General features: G+C 43.3%; 1 protein-coding gene and 1 pseudogene across 1 annotated transcript in view; both read left to right on the top strand.

Moving 5' to 3' along the window:
- Positions 1-19,504, top strand: part of SUSD5 (sushi domain containing 5) — a 42,276-nt gene that overhangs the window by 3,126 nt on the left and 19,646 nt on the right. The window contains 2 exon segments of the mRNA XM_027769652.1: positions 4,806-4,983; positions 7,622-7,740. Coding sequence (XP_027625453.1) covers positions 4,806-4,983; positions 7,622-7,740 — 297 coding nt within the window.
- Positions 12,782-19,504, top strand: part of LOC102475001 (protein transport protein Sec61 subunit beta pseudogene) — an 8,672-nt pseudogene continuing 1,949 nt past the window's right edge.

The raw sequence follows: 19,504 nt of genomic DNA, 5'->3' as shown, positions 1-19,504 counted from the left end.
GGGCACTTGATAAGAGACAGGATGGCTGGAGTCAAGAATAAAAGGCAAAGAGTCTGGCAGGTGCGTGGTGGGTAAGGGTGTTGGACTCCCACATGGCAGATGGGAGTTCGAGTCTCAGACCTGGGAGCTTGCTTTCTCGCTTTCCCTCTCTCACTCTCGCTCTGCCCCTCTCTGATCAAATTAAAATAGGCAAATAAATAAATAAAGTTAAATAAAATAGTTTCTTAAGAAAAAGAGGGCGAGGCAAAAGTGGTTTGAGATGATGCTAGAGAAACTGGTAGGAGCATGATGTGTGGCCTCATAGGTCAAGTTTTGTCTTCCCGAGAAAGAGGGAAGAAAGCTATCAAATGATTTCTAGCAGCAGAGTGACTGATCAGATGGCGTTTTGTAAAGATTATCCTGATTATGATGTAAGGAGAATGAATGGGATAAGGGCAAGGTGAGATGTAGAAAGACCAGATAGGATGCTATTTGAGTTGCCCAGGTGAGAGATGGGAGTAGAGGGAGTGAATGCAAAAGATCCAGGCTAAAGAAAAAAGAAATGTGTCATTGGTATAAAAATGTTCTTTTATATCATTGTATGTGGGTGGGATCCCAGAGAAAATTTTTACAGTGAGAACAGAGACCTAGAACTGAGCCTGGAAAGGGAAACAGGTTTAGTATTACTGAATCTATGTTTTGCCTTTTTTTTTTTTTTTGTCTCTTTTGAGAGGTTTTTGCTATAGGGCATGTGTGCTCGCCAGAAAGACAGAGACAGAAAGCAAGAAATCACCACTCCCCCCTGGGGGATAACCACACTGCAATCCCTTCTCCTCCATTCTCCTCTCAGGATCTTGGGCATGCACGCACACACACCTGGCGTGAGTTTAAGCCACCGGTTGGGACTTGAACGTGGTCGACTACATGGGAGTCTAGCAACGTAGCCATCATGCCATCTGCTGGTCCCTCAGGGTTAGAATAGTTTCTAAAGTGAATTGGAAATTTGTTCCCTCTCTTATTCTCTGAAAGTGTTTCTGTAAGGTGAGATTGTTTTGATAGTGAAGCCGTGTGTATTTTTCTTATGGGAAGATTTTAAGTAGTAAATTAATTTCACAAAAGACTATTTGGATTTTAAAATTCACTTTGTGTCAGTTTTGCTTTTTAAGAAATTTGTTTATGTTATCTAAATTGTCAAATGTGCTGGGATATAATGTGATGATCTTTCCATTTCGACGTCTATTAGATCTGTAGGGATGTCCCCTTTCACTTTTTCCCCCTCTACCTTCAGGAAAGCGAGAAATCACCCCCCAGGGGGGGTGGTCACGCCGCAATCCCTTCTCCTCCATTCTCCTCTTGGGATCTTGGGCACGTACGCACACGCGCCCGGCGTGAGTTTTAAGCCACCGGGTCCTGGACGCGAACCACGGTCGACTACGTGGGAGTCCAGCGACATAGCCATTACGCTAACTGCTGGTTCCCTCCTCTTTCATTCTTAACACTAATAAATTTGTATTTTATTTTTGTCCTGTTAGTTTTACTAGTAGCTTATTAATTTTTTTTAAAAAGTCGATTTTTGCTTTATTTTATCTATTGTATATCTGCTTTTCATTTCATTGACTTTTGCTATGTCATTATTTTTTTCTACTTCTTCAGAAGCTTTGATGTCTGTGTGTGTGTGTGTTTTACTTTTTTTTTTTTGGAGAGGTTTTTGCTATAGGGCACGTGCGCTCGCCAGACAGACAGAGAGAGACAGAGAGACAGAAAACAAGAAATCACCCCCCGGGGGGATGGTCACGCCGCAATCCCTTCTCCTCCATTCTCCTCTCAGGATCTTGGGCACGCACGCACACGCGCCCGGCGTGAGTTTTAAGCCACCAGGTCTGGGACGCAAACCGCGGTCGACTACGTGGGAGTCCAGCGACATAGCCATTACGCTAACTGCTGGTTCCCTGTGTTTTACTTTTTTGAGATGGAAACTTAGATTATTGATTTTCAACCCAACTTATTTTGTTAAATGAGCCTTCTAGGTTACAAATTTTCCCTAAATACTACTTTAGTTTCTCCACAAGTTCTTCTCCCTTCGGTTAACATTTTAAAATGTCAGTTGTGGTTTCTTTTTTGAACACATGATTTATGTAGAAGGATATTTTGAAATCTTCACACGCAAGGATTTCCCAGTTAATACTTTGTTATTGAGAGGCAATATAACGCAATGATTAAAAGCACAGACTAAGGTCAGTCTGCCTGGTTTTATGCTTCAGCTGTGTGATCTTGGACAAGGATTAATACTACGCCTTGACTACAACATGGCAGTGAGTGCTGGGTAGTGCTACAACACTAAAACGTGACACTCTGCAAGACTGACTGCTATGAGGAAGCTACTGGTTCAGTCTGGAGAACTCTGAGGCTGCCAGGTACACATGTACCCATGATCCAGGCTGGCTGGAGCTGGGGGTGATCACAGCATCAATACCCTGGCAGAAGTATCTTTTGTTTTCTCTTTTCCATGAAATAAATAAACTTGAGGCCAGCAGGGGGCGTGGTGGTTGAGGCGCTGGACTCACACACATGGCTGACCACCGTTTGAGTCCTGGACCTGGCAGCTTTCTCTCTCTCTCTCTCTTTCTGGTAAGCATGCAAATTAATAATAATAATAATGACGATAAATACAATTAAATAATTCTAATAAAAACAAACTTAAAATAATTAGAAAATGGGGATCATGATTAATACCTATATCACTGAGTTGTAAGGATTAATATAATGAATATTTGTAATGCCATTTGAATAATAACTGGCCCATAGTTACCCTAGAAAAGTGGTACATGAAAGAACTGATGTTAGCTTGTTTGAGTTGTGGTCTGAAAAACACGCTTTAGATGTTATTGGTGTTTTGAGAGTTTTTTTTTGGGGGGGGGAGAGATTTTCACTGTAGGGCGCGTGCGCTCGCCAGACAGACAGAGAGAGACATAGAGACAGAAAGCAAAAAATCACCCCCCAGGGGGGATGGCCACGCCGCAATCCCTTCTCCTCCATTCTCCTCTCGGGATCTTGGGCATGCACGCACACGTGCCTGGCGTGAGTTTTAAGCCACCAGGTCTGAGACACGAACTGCGGTCAGCTATGTGGGAGTCCAGCGACATAGCCATTATGCTAACTGCTGGTTCCCCCTTTTTAATTTTTAAAAATCAATTACTGAGGGGGATAGTAGTTAAAATTTTCCTTAAATATTGACATTTTTATTTCTCCTTGTAGCTTTGTTGATATTGCCATTTTAGAGTCAAATGCAGGAGCACCAGTTACCTACAGATAGGATTATTTTGAAGAGTTTTTGCATTTTATTATAACTTTTGGTTCCATCGTTGGACATTATTATACCTATTATAATAATTTTGCAAGTAGATCATGGTTAAGTGTTTTGTTCTGATAATATCAATATAAAATGAAAATTTTACTGCCAGATGAAGATGGGTTTTCCTCCCCTGCCTTTACCTTGAAACTGACAGGAGCACCCAAGGTGCTGTGTCCCCCTCAGGAGTGCCCCCTCCTGCATCCTAATTTTCTTTTTTTTAAATATTTTTTTCTTTTTTTAAGATTTATTTTAGTTTTATTTATTCATTCATTTATTTTAATTTACCAGAGAGAGAGGGAGAAAGTGAGAAAGCAAGCCACCAGGTCTGGGACTAGAACCATCGTAGGCCATGTGGGAATGCCCAGCACCCTAACCACCATGCCACCTGCTGGCCCCCCTGCCCCCTAATTTTCTTACCTGCATTCTCTTTTGCTTCTCAGCCTGGGCTTCCTCCTCTGCCTGAATGCGTGTTCCCATTTCCCCATCTGTCACACATTCTTTGGCACCTGCCCCAAGCACAATGATATGCTTCAGGAAGCCAAGGTGTATTAGACATGGGGTCCACTGTCTTGTCCGGTAGGAGAAACGACACAGAAAACCCAAATGAATTCACCGTACGAAGGAACAGAGAGATTAGCAACCTGCTGACCGAGGGGTTGCTCTAAGGCTGAGGGAGGCAGAAGAAAGCAGAACCGAGGCCCGAATTGGTGCCTTGGACACCACGTGACTCAAGAGGCCCTCAGATACTGAACCTTGTCATGTGGAGCTCGTAAAACACCTTTTTTGTTATTTAAGTTTATTTATTAATTCCATGACCAAGACAGAGACAGACAGACAGACAGACAGTACTTTCTACAGGGTCTTGATACCAAGATCACCCCTAGCTCCAGCCAACTCCAGATCATGGGCACATGTGAACCTGGCACTCTCAGGGAGGTCTCCAGACATGAAAGCAGAACCTTCCTGGTGGGTCATCCTCACAGAGCATTGAGTTTTACCACCGTCTGGCCTCTATGAAACATCTCTTTTTTTTAAATAATTATTTTATTTATTCACTTATTTATTTCATTTTACCAGACACACACACACACACAGAAAGTGAGAAAGGAAGCCACCAGATCCAAGACTCAAACTATGGTCGGCCATGTGGGAGCGTCCAGTGCCTTAATCACCACGCCATTTGCTGGTCCCTGTAAAATACCTTTTTAAAGGGACAACTTGAATGGTTTATCTTGATAACATGCCAGAGCAGATGGTTCCTTTTTTTGCTTGCGTTAGAGAAGACAGGAGCAAAAAGTGGATGGAAACACCAGTGTCGTTGTCATCACCTGCTCCCAGGGAGGTGGGCAACGGGGTGCTTGCTGCACTTGGGTCTTTAGGCGAATAGGAAGCTACAGTTCTCACAGTTGTCTGCTGAGATATTTGAAATGCCCGTGGGTCCCAGAGTCCACCTGTTTGTGCTTGTCCCACACAGGCAAGCTCTTCGTGCTGGAGTCCCAGAATGGCTCTCAGGGCCTGGAACTGGAGGCAGCTCGACTTTCCTGCAAGAGCAGAGGAGCTCACCTGGTAGCTGTGGAGGAGCTGCGGAGGGTGGTCCAGGATTGCTCTTTGGCGGTGTGCACCACAGGCTGGCTGGCCGATGGCACCATCGGGTAAGTTGGGTGGGCTGGGAGGAGCTCTGTCTGACTCACCCCAGCTGACTCCCCACGGCTTCTGTGGCGCTCAACGATTATTCTGTTGGGGCACCAGGACAGGCAGAGTGGAGCAGGTAGTGATTTCTGGGACATTTCTTGTTCTGAGTTCTCATGGAAAAGCATTTTTCTGGAGTTCTATCACAGCCTTTTAGTCCCATGTGGTATTTAACATTTTTGTCTTAAGTGACAAAAATAATGTAGGCTTGTTGCAAAAAACTGTGAAATAATAGATCCATAGACATTACAAAGTGGGTTTCTTCTTCCCACCTGAGAGGTAATCACTATGACATTCTTTATCGTACTCGTTTGTGAAATTTCTATTTTTAAAATTTTGCTAGAGGGTGCATTGGCTCACCAGAGAGAGACATACAGAAAGAGAGGGAGAGAAAGTGAAAAATCACCCCTCACAGGGGATGGCTGCACCACAGTCTCTTCTCCGTTCTTCTTTCGAGATTTCAGACACACGTGCATGTGCCCCCGGTGTGATTTTCAAGCCGCCAGATCCGGGCCTTGAACTGCACAGTTGGTCATGTGGAGTCCAGCTACCTGAACCACCACACTAGTGACTGACTTGCTTTATCCCCCTTTTCATATGGATAGTCACTTACATATATATGGATGCAGATATCCATGCAACTCTGAAGTTAGGTTGGAAAAATCCATTGCAACTTCCACCTGGATTTCTGGGGACACTCACTGTGGTAGCCTTGCGATGCCACATGAAATCTGACCATGCTGAGCTGGCCTTGCTGTGAGGAAGACCAAGGCCATGTAGAGATGTCTCCTAAAGGGGCTCTTGCTGATGGCCCCAACCAATGTCCTAGCCAGGAGCCAGCATGAACTCCCAGAATGTGGCTGAAGATGCCTCCAGGCGATTCTCCCTCCTACCTGTTAAGTTATCACAGCCTGTGAGTCTTCCAAGTTCAGGCTCTGGACATTCTCAAGCAGAGAAAAGCCATCCCCACCATTCCCTGTCAAGTTCCTGACCCGTGCAATCCTTTAGGAAAGTAATTCTTATGACCAACGAGGAGAAAGCTTCCCAGTGGTGCTTCCCTGCTTCTTCATTCAGTTGTACTCAGAGAAGGCCAGAGCCATTCCACTTTCCCTTCATGCCACAGAAGTGAGAAAAAAACAGACCAGGCTCCAAGAACTACTTTGGGAGGTGATGACCCTAAAGATGTCTGGTTGGCAGGTGACCATGGAAAAGACACACAGCCACGCTGACTCACATCTCCAGTGGAAGCAGCAGTCGTGCCATGGTCAACTGAGGCCACATCCAGAGCTTCTCAGTGAAGATGGAACTGTGGTCCTGTCTGACTCCACGCTCCTGAGCGGACAAGATACGTCCCCCTCCAACGCACATTTCCTTACTGTAGTCACATAGGAAGGTTCTTCATAACACTGTTGCTATGATTTCATCCGATAACCAAAATATTCAGGGATTTTTAGGCATGCACACACAAGTGTCCAGCATAATTTCAAGTCACCAGATCTTGGACTCGAACCACAGTTGGCCGTGTGGGAGTCCCGTGCTGTAACCACTATGCCACCTGTTGGCCCGTCACATGGGTTTTTAAAAATTCAACTATTTGCTAATTATAAAAGATACCTCTGGTCCCATAGTGCAGTGGTTGAGTGCTGTGCATAGAAAGTGGATCCCACGTGGCTAACCGAGGCTTAAATCCTCAGGCTGGTGGCATGAAAAACATACCAGGCATGTGTGTGTCTGTGCCCCAAATCCTGACAGGATGGAGTAATGGAGGAAAAAGTATTGTGGCATGACCGCATTTCATTGGAGGGTGGTTTCTCTCTCTCTCTCTCACACACACACACACACACACACACACCCTGGCAATTAAAAAAAAAAAAAAAAAAGATACCCCTAAATAATCATGGGGCGAAAAACAAATTAGAATGGGAATTAGCATATATTTAGAACAGAATGATATTAAAATAGAATAACTAAACTCAAGGGGATACTGCTAAAGCTATACCTAGAGAGAAACCTAAAGCATTAAATATTTGTGTTCAAAAAGGAAAAAAGCTGGAAAGTTCAGGAACTAATGATATACCTTAGGAAATTTGAAAAAGGACCGCAAAATGAGAGGAAAAAGAAAAGAGGAGAATTTTATTCAATTAAAAACAAACATAAAGGGGCCAGCAGGTGGTGTGGTGGTTAAGGGCACTGGACTCCTACATGGTCGACCACGGTTCAAGTCCTGGACCTGGCGGCTTGCTTTATCACTTTCTCTCTCTCTCTGTGTTCCTATCTGGTCAAATTAAAATAAATAAATAAATAAATTTAAATAAAATAATTTTTATTAAAAAAAATCACTGGGAGGAGAAAACATGTACTAGAAGAAATCAACAATGACTCTGATGTGAATTGATACCTATGACTTCAATGCACGCATCACCTGTCTTCTTGAATTTGTTTGGGGAGAATGTTCCCATATTGATGCTTTCAGTCAAAGCTTATAAATCACAAAAACCGGTGCTGATTTAGAGTTGATAGTAGAAGAAAAACTGTTCTTTCCTATCTTTGTTTCAACCTGGAGAAGTTCTCCTAACCTAGTGTCTTCTTTTTCTGTTTCAGGACAACCGTGTGTGGCAAAGGGAGTGGTGAACAGCAAATCATGAGAGCCGTTGATGTGAGAATTGAGAATAATCCAGTTCCTGGTGGCACGTACAATGCCCTTTGTATTAAAGATGAAGGTCAGTGCCAGAGTCTTTGTAAAAGTCCTGGAGCTTTGCTTTTAAGGATTACTGTCCTAGGTTGGGTTCTCTGGAAGAAGACTTTGAGATGAAGATGCACTGAACATGATTTATCAGAAAGTCCTCCAAAGAAAATCTAATAGGACAGTGGAAGAGTGGACAGGGAAGGGTAGGAGGCTAAGCAGTGAGGCAAGAGTAAGAAAAGTCCACAGTGGTGGTGAGGTGGGGGTGGGGGATAACTTTGGCTCAGTCCCTGATGGAATCTCTGGCATAGTGTACATCATCAATTTTCCTCATTGGGATGAGGGAGCTGGGGTATTTATACCAGTGTCTGTGAGTTAACTACCAATGGGCTCGAGATGTAACTTCCTGGGTTCTCCTGGGTTTTTTATGAGCATGGGCACAGGCAGAAGTTTCTAGAAGCGTGAGTGCTCACCCAACAAGTAGAGGTGCCAACCAGAAGCCCCTGGGTGTGAGGATGGTAAAGGGAATCCAGAGAGTAAGAGCAGAGCCCTGGCAGCTTCTGCTACCGTCACTGAGGCTCACAGTTTGCCCCTCAGTCTCTCTTGAGAGTGATCAACACAGTAAAAAGAAAAACTAAAAGTTATTTTTTCCAAAAAGGAAATTCATAAGATTTAGGAAACAGCTCGTAGGAAGGAAAATTCAACTTCCTCCTGGGAAATGAGCTGCATAATGGGGAGAAAACCAAAAAGAAGTCTCGAGGGCAGCATTTCATGTGCACCAAAATAAGTGCACCTTCATTATCAGAAACACATGCCGTTGGAGCTGGCTTCTTGCTCGGCAGTCACAGGCATCAACACAGGTTCTGCTTGGCTACACCCTGGGCTCGTCTGGGAAGTATTAAAAAATACCGGTGCCTGGGTGCTAGCTTTGGAGATTCTGATTTAAATGTTCTGGGCATTGGGTTTTTTTTTTAAAGCTCCCCAGTGCTTTTCATATACAGCCTATGTTGAGAACTTCATCTATAATGCAGAGTTTCCCACTCCTGTTGCTGAGAAATACCATATGAACTTGTGAAAAATGCAAATCCTTAGACTGTGCCCCAGAGGCACCCAATCCTTAACTCCAGAGAGAAGGGGTCAGAGTTGATAAATCTAAGAGCCATAGTGAACCTGGCAGACGCTCGTTAGGTGTTAATGAAGGATAGGCTTCTCTTCTGCCATGGGGGTATCTTTCCAGGAAGGGTCTCTTACTTGCTGGTTTCTATGGGAAAGGGTTGGGAGAGTCTCCTTACATCCTCTGTTCAGTCAGCAGCCACCAAGAGATGTGATGTGGCTCTGTTTTGGAAAGACCCAGAGAGAGCAATATCTATGTTTCCTTCCTTCCTCCCTCCCTCCCTCCCTCCCTCCCTCCCTCCTTCCCTTCCTTCCTTCCTTCCTTCCTTCCTCTCTCTCTCTCTCTCTCTCTCTTTCTTTCTTTCTTTCTTTCTTTCTTTCTTTCTTTCTTTCTTTCTTTCTTTCTTTCTTTCTTTCTCTTTCTTTCTTTAACACATTAAGTAAATTAAAATGATTCTGTGAATCCTACACATAGGCAGACAGTCAGATCCCTGAGGGAGGCAGGACAGAACGAGAAGGAAAACAAGATGATTTTTCATTTCTCTTCAATGATCTCAACGTGATTCCAGAAGACCTCTGTGTCCTAGCTCTTTCTTCTTCTTTTTTTCTTTTCTCTTTTTTCTTTCTTTCTTTCTTTCTTTTTTTTTTTTGAGAGGGTTTTGCTATAGGGTGCGTGCGCTCGCCAGAAAGACAGAGAGAGACAGCAAGACAGAAAGCGAGAAATCACCCCCCGGGAGGGATGGCCACGCTGCAATTCCTTCTCTTCTATTCTCCTCTCGGGATCTTGGGCATGCATGTACATGTGCCCAGCGTGAGTTTAAGCCACCAGGTCCAGGATTCGAACCGTGTTCGACTACATAGGAGTCCAGCAACATAGTCATTACCCTAACTGCTGGTCCCCTAGCTCTGTCTTCTGAGGATGACAAGAGATACCAGTTAGCTTTCACTATTTACCATAACACCATGAAATGTAGCTTCTTTTCTTTTTCTTTTTTTTTTGGAGAGATTTTAGCTATAGGGTGCGTGCCTATCATGTGGGCAGCAGCTTCTGGGCTCCCTGGCCCACTTCCATGACCGAGCCAGTCACCAGGGTGGGAGTCTCTCAGGTTCTTGACTTCAAGCATGAGTCAGATAACTAAGCAAAGCAAGTTTATGGAAGAAAAATGAAAACACCCTCCACAGGCACAGCGAGCGACTGCTCCACCGGAAACAGCGCTGAGTGCCCTGAGGGAGCTCCCTTTTGGGGAGATTTACATGCATATTCAAGAAAGGGGTTGGATTTTTAGATTTTAGGGGTGGTCTTGAGGACCCCTGTATCGCGCCTATTGATGCACATGCTCTCTAGCTGAACATGCTTGAACATACATCGCGTGTATCTTTAGCATCTAAGATCTTCTCCAGGCGTGTGTTCTTTAGCCCGCTAATGAGGCAGAGGCTTATGACAGGTCACCTATGGTGCTAGGGTGCCTGCTTGACCATGAAGCTGCTCTAAATCTTAGTGACAGGATCTTTTTTTGGTTTTTTTTTTTTTTTTTTTTTGGAGAGGTTTTTGCTATAGGGCACGTGCACTTGCCAGAAAGACAGAGAAAGACAGAGAGACAGAAAGTGAGAAATCACCCCCCAGGGGAGATGGCCACACCACAATCCCTTCTTCTCCATGCGCCTCTCAGGATCTTGTGCATCACGCACATGTACCTGGTGTGAGTTTAAGCCACCGGGTCTGGGACTTGAACCATGGTCAACTACATGGGAGTCCAGCGACATAGCCATTAAGCTGACTGCTGGTCCCAGCAACAGGATCTTTACAGTTTCTTTTTCCCAGTAAAGTTTTGTTCTCAGGGTTGGGCTGGTCGGGCAGCAATGATATGCTCTGGGTGAGGCACGTGCTATGGCTCTTGCACCTGTGGCATGGGGGTGAGGGCTGGATGTCGTCAAAGAGCAGGCAATGTGTGCGGCTCCTCACACACTCGGTGCTACCAGGCCCTGATCCCAGGCTGGCCTCCCTCACCACCAGGCCAAGAGGGCTGCAAAGGGAAAGGTTTCCGTGGGGAAGACTGGAGTCTGGTCTTGAGGCGCCTGGTTTGTGAGGGAGCTTCAGGGAAGCCATGAAGAATACCCAGGAAGGAGACTGAGGTGGGATCGGGGTCACAAGGCTACTCTCTAGGGAGAGACGCAGAATAGGACGATTCCCAAAGCCAGTGCCAGCCTCCTGTCCTTGCCCTCTGCCTTTCCTCCACTGGGAAGAGCATGTGCACTGCTCCCTCAGGGGCTGCTCTCCTCAGTAGAGCCTTTGTTGTCCCAGAGTCAACAGGGACTGTTTGTGCAGAGAAGGTGCAGCTCCTCACAGGAAGCAAGGAGCATGGTGGTTGGATGGGGTTCCTGCGTAAGCCCAGGTGAGACCTGGCTCGGCCCTAGTGCCAGCCGTGTGATATGTCCCCAAGGTGGCCTCTTCCTCTTTTCCAATGAAGCTTCAGCCCTCTCAGCCCTGTGCTGCTGCTTCTGTTTGGCAAGACAGGAAGAACTGAGCATGCTAAGTCTGACCATGGCAGACGTGTGTCTCACCGAGCGCTCAGAAGGAAAACAGGCCTGCGGAACGTTCAGGCAGCATCCTCCTGTTTCTTTACTGAAATGAAGTCCAACACCAGTGTCGACCTCTCTCATTTTCCTTCCAGTATTTTTGTTTCACTGACAGTGAATTTCCAGCCCTGCGGTGATCTCACTTAAACTAATAAGTGAAGTTATTTTTAACCAAGTGGATGCTGATGAAATAAGCAGCCTCCACTTGAGCTTTCTGGTTTGCTTCTCTTAGCAGCTCATCTGTGGGGTCTGCAGCTTGGGGTCTGGAGGCCCTGGGTGGCCTCTCACCCTCTGTCTGTTGGCCTCCAAGGCAATGCTCTGTGTCTGCTGTTATTTTTCCGCCTCTAAGACAACCCAGCCTTGATGCCCTGTCCACCAGCCAAACTTACCTTCTTCACCCTGCCTTCCTCTTCCATGCCTATCTACGGTTGCCTGTATTTCCCTTAAAGATGAAATTAATGTATTGCCTCCTTTCATGTCATTAGGAGGAAAGCCGGATGCCCACCTGTTTCTGAGAGGTCAGGAATTTTGAAGAGTAGCTAGTTCCCAGGTCTGCCTGGAGGAGGCCTCGCGACTCAGGAGTGGCTTTGGGGAAGTCGTCCAGCTGTGATCATGAGACTAGAAACTATCAATCACCCTGCTGGGAACAGGTGACATAGTTCAGGGTCCTCCCAGGAAGTGTGAACAGCTCTGAGCTTGTTACATTGACTTGATGCTGGTTGTTTGTTGGTTTGTTCATTTGTTTAAGGTCCTGCAGAGTCCAGTACTCAGAATTACAGGCGCTTCAGGCAGATGATAGTAGGCAGGTAGATAAGGTATACAAACTGGCCCCGTGGCCTAGTGGTTAAAGGAGTTGGCACCCACATGGCCAACTATGCAGTTCAAATCTGAGTCCCAGCAACTTGAAAAAAACGTGCATGTGCATGTATGCCCAAAGTCCTAACACGATGGAGAGGTGGCGAATGGATTGTGGTGTGACCATGTGCCATTAGAGGTGTGCTTTACATCTCTCCCCCTCTTTCTCTGTCTTTCTCTTGTGAGCACATGTGTCCTCTGTAAAATTAAAAAAAAAAAAAAGATAGATAGATAGATAGTGGGCCAGCTGGTGATGTGGTGGCTAAGGAGTCTGGATCTCATATGGCTGACTTGTGTGGTTCAAGTTCTGGATTCAGTGACTTGAAAAATAAACCAGTCATGTCGATTTGCATCAAACTTCCAAGAGAAAAATGGAGAAGGGATTGTGACATGACCATCCTCCCTTGGGGGTGCTTTCTTACTCTCTATCTCTCCAATGAATGCACAAGCCCTATGGTAAGGTTTAAAAAAAAAAAAGGCTAGATAGATAAATGAGATTAAATAGATAGGCCTCTCCCCGCCCTCAAGGGTTGATGGCGGATTGGGATAGGTAAGAAATGAGTGTTTTCCCATGAACTAGGAAGGAAGGTACTTAGGGAGACCTCGTGTAGTGGTGGCATTTGAGGTGGAACTTGAAAGCCTTTTTCCATGGGGAGAGTGGATTGGGAAGGGAGGACAGGACATTACATGCAGAAAGAATGGACGGAGCAAGGGCTAGGGCTTCCGATGGCTCAGGGAGATTAGTCTGGGTGAGCTCTGGTACTAGAGCTCCAGGAGAGCGAGCAGCTCAGAACATCCCCAGGGCCTCCATTTGCTGCCGGGCAGGTTGGAGGTGGCTCAAAGGGAGCCCCAGTTATCCCCATCACAACGAGAAGTGATGCCCTCCTTGCCACCCACACACCCTGGCCTGGATGAACATCAAGTCTTGCTTTCCCAGGACTGAGGTCTTCCTATCCAAAAATGTGGGCTGAGCCAGTCCCGAGGCACAAACAGCCACTTCCCAGCAATGCCACGTGTCTCGGCAGCAGGAATGCCACGTGTCTGGGCAGCCAGAACAACATAGCCAATGGGAACAATAACTCTGTGAAGTCTTTGTGGCCTGGGACCATGGGCACCAACAGCCTGGAAGACTTTTCTACTTCTGCGCTGCTCAGAACAGCTGAGATTGCATTCTGGCTTTGTCAGTGTCCAGGGAGCTGTGGTTTGGTTTTCTGACATGTAATAAACTTAACAAGGAACCCAAAGCCCTACCACATAGACACCACACACAAGCCCACAGAATGGGGTGCACCAGGGAACTTTTTCCTCATGCCTCTGCTGAACTCATTGGGCCCACACCAGCCTCTGAGCAAGCTTGATGTTGTTCCGCCACAGCCTCTGGAACTGCAGAGATCCCTTGCCTAGTTGACTGTCATTGGCTTTCCTGGAAAGGGCCTTTATGTGGCTGAGAGTTTTGGAGAAAGACAGAAACATAGAGGAAGGTATGTTTCAGTGAGAGCAAAGACCACACACAGGTTTACAGGCTAGTTGTCAGAAGTATTCATAACCCTTGTCTGTATCCCAGTGGTGACTCGTACGTGTTCAGAGAGTTGCAAGTTGTCAAAAAGCACAGTGAACAAGTGATTAGAATGTGGATCTGAGGCAGATATGTTTTCCTATTCTGTAGATTGTCTCGTCACTCTAATTACTGTTTCTCTTGCCGTGCAGAAACTTTGTAGCCCGGTGTAGTTCCAGTTGTCTGTTTCCAGTATTATTGCCTGTGCTTTGGGGGTCTTGTTTAAGAAGACCCTACTTTGGGAACCAGCAGTTAGCGTAATGGCTATGTCGCTGGACTCCCACGTAGTCAACTGTAGAACTCACGCCGGGCGCATGTGCGTGCGTGCCCAAGATCCCAAGAGGAGAATGGAGGAGAAGGGATTGTGGCGTGACCATCCCCCCGGGGGGTGATTTCTCATTTTATGTCTCTCTGTCTCTCTCTGTCTGTCTGGCGAGCGCATGTGCCCTATAGCAAAAACCTCTCAAAAAAAAAAAAAAAAAAAAAAAGAACCCCTATTTTCCTTTTTTTCAAAAAAAAAAAAAAAAAAAAAGAGAGACCCTACTTTGCCTATTCTTTTCTATTGGTCTACACACTTGTGTTTGTGCCAGTACCATGCTGTTTTCATTATCGAAGCTTTGTAAAATATTTTGAGATCAGGAAGTGAGAAGCCTCCTACCTTTTTTTTTTTTTTTTCCACAGTACTTCTTTTCCAATATGGGGCATTTTAGAATTCCAGACAAATTTTGTGATTTTTTTAAAATCTCTTTCTGTGAAGAATATCTTTGGTTGGAGTTGCATCAAATTAGTAAATGAATTTGTGTAGAATTGACATTTGGATTATATTAATTCTTCTAATCCAGGAACATAAAATGTTTTTCCACTTACGTGTGTCATTTTCGATTTCTTTTTCAGGTTTTCTGTAGTTTTTGTTATAGAGATCCTTCACTTCTTTGGTTAGTTTATGTCTAAGTATTATATTTGGTGTGTGTGTGTGTGTGTGTGTGTGTGTGGCTATTGCAAATGGAATTACTTTCTTTAGTTCTATTATACCACAGTCTATTCATTGTTGGCGTATCAAAATGATACAGATTTTTGCATGTATCCTGCCGCTTTACTCATTCGTCACTTCCAGGAGGGTTTCTTGTGAATTCCTCTGGACTTTCTATGTATATAATCATGTCATCTGCAAAGAGATGCTTTTATTTCTTCTTTTCCTATTCAGATGCCTTTTATTTTATTCTCTTGTCTGATTGCATTGGCTAGAACCTCCGGTAATATGTTGAAAAAGAGAGGAGAAAGTAGGCAGCTTTGTCTCGTTCCCGTTTTTAGTGGAAAAGCTTTCAGCTTTCCCCCATTCAGTATGATGTTAGCTATGAGCTTGACATATTTGGCTTTTAGTGTATTGAGAAATGCCCCTTCTATGCTGATTTTGCTGAGAGTCTTAATTATGAAGGGATGTTTTATTTTATCAATTTTTTTTCTGCATCCATTAATATAATCAAATGGTTGTGTTTTTTTTATCATTCCTTTCATTAAGGTTCTGTATTACAGTTATTGTTTTACACATATTGAACCACCTTTGCTTTCCTGGAATAAAGCCTATTTGGTCATGGTGTATAATATTTGTAATGTGTTGTTCAGGGGTGTTGGTCTGTAGTTTTCTTTTTCTTTCTTTCTTTTTTTTTTTTTTTTTGGTATGTCCCTTTCTTCTTTGGGATCCCAATGACGGAGGCTTCATAGAATGAATTCAGGAGGGTTTGTTCCTCTTGGATCTTTAAAAATAGTTTGAGGAGAATTGGAATTGGCTTTTCTTTCAAAGTTTTCTAGAATTCAGAAGTGGAGACACTGGGACCTGGGCTTTGTTGGGAGACTTTTATTACTGATTCAATCTCATTGCTTGTTACTGGTCTAGTCAGGTTTTCTGTGTCTTCCTGATTCAGTCTTGGTAGATTGTATGTGTCCATAAATTTGTCCATCTCATTTAGGTTTTCTTGTTTGCTTTTTGTGTATAATTGCTTGTAATATTCTCTCATGCTCTTTTGTATTTCTGTGACCTCTGTTGTAATATTGCCTGCTTCATTATCGGTTTTATGTATCTGGTTCTTTAATCTGTTCTTGATTAGTCTAGCTGATGGTATGTCAATATTGTTTATCTTCTCAAAGAACCAGCTTTGGTTTTATTTATTTTCTATATAGTTCATTTGTTCTCTATTTCATTTATTTCTGCTCTGCTCTTTATTATTTCTTTTCTCCAGGTGTTTTATTGTTGTTTTTCCAGTTCCCTGAGGTGTGTTGTTAGGTCATCTACTTGCCACCATTCTTTTTTTTTCTTGTGAGCACTAATTCCTATAAGCTTCATTCCTGACTGCTTTTATTATGTCCCATAGATTATGGAAACTTGTGTACTCATTATTATTGGTTTCAATGAATCTTTTGACTTCAGTCTTAATTTCCTCAGTGCTTGTGAAATCATTCAAGAGTAGGTTGTTTACTTTCCATGTGCTTGTGTAATTTTCAAGTTTAATTACATTGCGGTTGAAAAAGATGTTGTATATAGTTTCTATACATTTGAATTTGTAAAGATTTGTTTCATGCCCTATCATGTGGTTGATGTTTGAAACTGTTCCATGATGCGGTGAGAAAAATAGCAGTTGGCATAATGGTAACATCACTGGACTCCCATACTGTCAACTATGGCTTGAGTCCCAGACCCAGCAGCTTAAAATTGACACTGGGCATGTGTGCGTGCATGCCCAAGATCCTGAGAGAATGGAGAAGAAGGGATTGCTGCATGGCCATCCCACCTAAGGGGTAATTTCTCACTTTCTGTCTCTCTGATAAGTGCTTGTGCCCTATAGCAAAAATCTCTCTTTAATAAAACGTGTATTTTGTGGTTAGTTGGTGCAAAGTTTTATAGATGTCCATTTAATTTAGGTACTATATCTCTTTGTTTATTTTTGTGTGTGTGTATGATCTGTCCACAGGAGACAGTGGAGCGTTGAGATCCCCAACCAATAGTGTATTGTAGTCTCTCTCTTCCCTTTAGATCTCGCAGTCTTTCTTTCATGTGTTAGGGTGCTCCAGCGTTGGGTACACAGGTATTTATTTATAAGTGTTATATCTTCTTGATGAATTAGCCAAGTTAGTACTATATAGTGTCCTTCTTTGTCTCTTCTTAAAGTTATTGTTTTAAAGTCTTTTTTTTTATATATCAGTATTGTGAATCCAGCCTTTTTAAAATTTCCATTCTCATGGAGTTTCTTTTTTCTGGACCTTCACTTTCAATTTATGTATATCTTTATCAGTGAGGTGTGTTTCTTTCTTTTCTTTCTTTTTTTCTTCGTGTTTTTTTTTTTTTTTCTTTTTTGAGAGGTTTTTGCTATAGGGTGCGTGTGCTCGCTAGAAAGACAGAAAGCAAAAAATCACCCCTCAGGGGGATGACCACACGCAATTCCTTCTCCATTCTCCTCTCAGGATCTTGGGCACGCACACACGTGTGCCTGGCGTGAGTTTAAGCCACCGGGTTCGAGACTCGAACCACGGTTGACTACATGGGAGTCCAGTGACATAGCCATTATGCCAACTACTGGTCCCTAGATGTGTTTCTTGTAAGCAGCATATAGAGAGCTTCTGTTTTTTTCATTTATTCATTCAGCCAGTCTGTGTTTTTTAATAGGAGAATTTAATCCATCAACATTCAACATTATTATTGATATTTGCAGACTTAATCCTGCCATGGTGTTAGCCATTTTCTTGCTTATTTTGTGTTCTCTTATTTCTTCAGCTAGTACTTTCAGTATTGAAAAGATGGCCTACTGTTGGTAAATTCTTCAGTTTTTGTTTATCTGAGAAGGATTTTATTTTTCCTTCCCTTTTAAAGGATAATCTCACTGGGTATAATATTCTTGGTTGAAATTGTTTTCCTTTTAGTGTTTTGAATATATCTTTTCATTCTTTCCTTGCTTACATTGTTTCAGTTGAGAGGTCTGTCATTTAGCCTGATAGGATAATCTTTGTAAGTGACTTGACATTTCTCTCTTGCCATTTTTAGAATATTGTCTTTGTCTTTGATTTTTACCAGTCTTGCTATGATGTGCTGTGGGGAGGATCTTTTTATGTTGATTCTATTTGGTGTTCTTTGTATTTCTGAATCTGGATATCTGAATGTTTCTCTAGGTTTGGAAAGTTTTCTGCATATATTTCATGGGATAGATTTTTTTATGCCTTTGTCAGATTCTTCACCTTCTGGAATACCTATTACTTGGATAGTTGAGTGTTTAATGGTATTTAGTATTTCCTGAATGTTTTCCTTTCCTTTTTCTTTCTTTCTTCTTTTTCTTTCTTTCGTATTTTGCTATTTTTGGTGGTTTTGACTAAGTCAGAGACTTTATCTTCCAGGTCAAAGATTGTATCTTCTGTATATTCTAATCTGCTGTTAATAACTTCAAGGGAGATTTTGATTTCCTGTATTGTGGTCTTCATCTCCAGAAGTTCTATTTGTTCTTTTTTGGGGTGTCTATCTCTTTATGGAATTTTTCCTTCAAGTTGTAGAATGGTTTCCTTATCTCCTGGAATTGATTGTCTGTTTTCTCATCAAGTTTAGTTATGATAAACACTTGGAATTCTTTTTCTGACATTTCTGTTATTTTTGGTGTTTTAATCATTGTTGATGATAAATTATTCTGTTCCATTGGGGGAGAGAGATTTCCAAGTTTTCTCATATCTCTTCAGATTCTACTATGATTTTTAGACATCTGGAAAGGTTTGTACTTGTTCTTCTTTTGAAATTCCTTTTGTTTAAGTAGATTTCCGTAGCTGTTTCCTACAATGTGTGTTGGCTCCCTGCCAGTTTCTCTATTATTCTATGGGAAGGAGTGCTAAAATCCACAGTAGGAGTTTTGGAATTTTGGCTTGAAGGAGAAGAGATTCTCTCTTTTAACTTCTCCAGAGAAGGAGTATGGGAAATTGTTTCCCCAGAGTTTCATCATCTTAAGGTGAGTGTATCATCGCTCTACCTTTCTGGTCCTGAATCAGTAGGTCTGTGCAGTGTAGGCTTAATGCAAGACAGAATGAAAAGTTGCAACACAGGAGCTTGCAAGTGGGTTTTCCTTGAGTCCATCTGTGGGGTAGAGGAGAGTCAGGCTGATCCAGGGACCTGTAGCTGGCTCTGATCACTCCTGCCAGTGTGTGAGATGCCAGAGACGAATACAGCTGTGGACAGAATACAGGGCAGGGCCCTCCCATCCCCACCTGTGGGGTAGAGGAGGGGGGAGCAAACGTGTGTTTTTCTATTGTTCCTGTAGGTATTATCTCATTTAATCTTCAAAGCAATATTGTAGAAAGGGTATTAGCATTCTCTCTCTCTCACTCGCCCCCAGCAAACATACACACCCTGAGGCAGAAACCTCTTAAAAACAAAACAGAAGAAAAAAAACAAAAAAGCACAAAACTGAAACCCCATATGCCCTTGGATATGGTAATGATATTTTAGATGTGGCACCAAAGACGTGATCCATAAAAGAAATTATTGATAAGTTGGACTTCAAGAACACTGATACCACCACCAAATGCTGCTGAGGGTGTGGAGCGACAGACTACTCATCCGCTGCTGATAGGAGTGCTCATTTGGAAGACACTTTGGCAATTTCTTTCTTTCTTTTTCTTTCCTCCTTTTTCTTTCTTCCCTTTCCTTCCTTCCTTCCTTCCTTCCTTCCTTCCT

Source organism: Tupaia chinensis, unplaced genomic scaffold, assembly GCF_000334495.1.
Source record: "Tupaia chinensis unplaced genomic scaffold, TupChi_1.0 Scaffold150166_1, whole genome shotgun sequence".
In the NCBI taxonomy this organism is placed as follows: Eukaryota; Metazoa; Chordata; class Mammalia; order Scandentia; family Tupaiidae; genus Tupaia; species Tupaia belangeri.
This window is presented reverse-complemented; position numbering and strand designations above follow the sequence as displayed.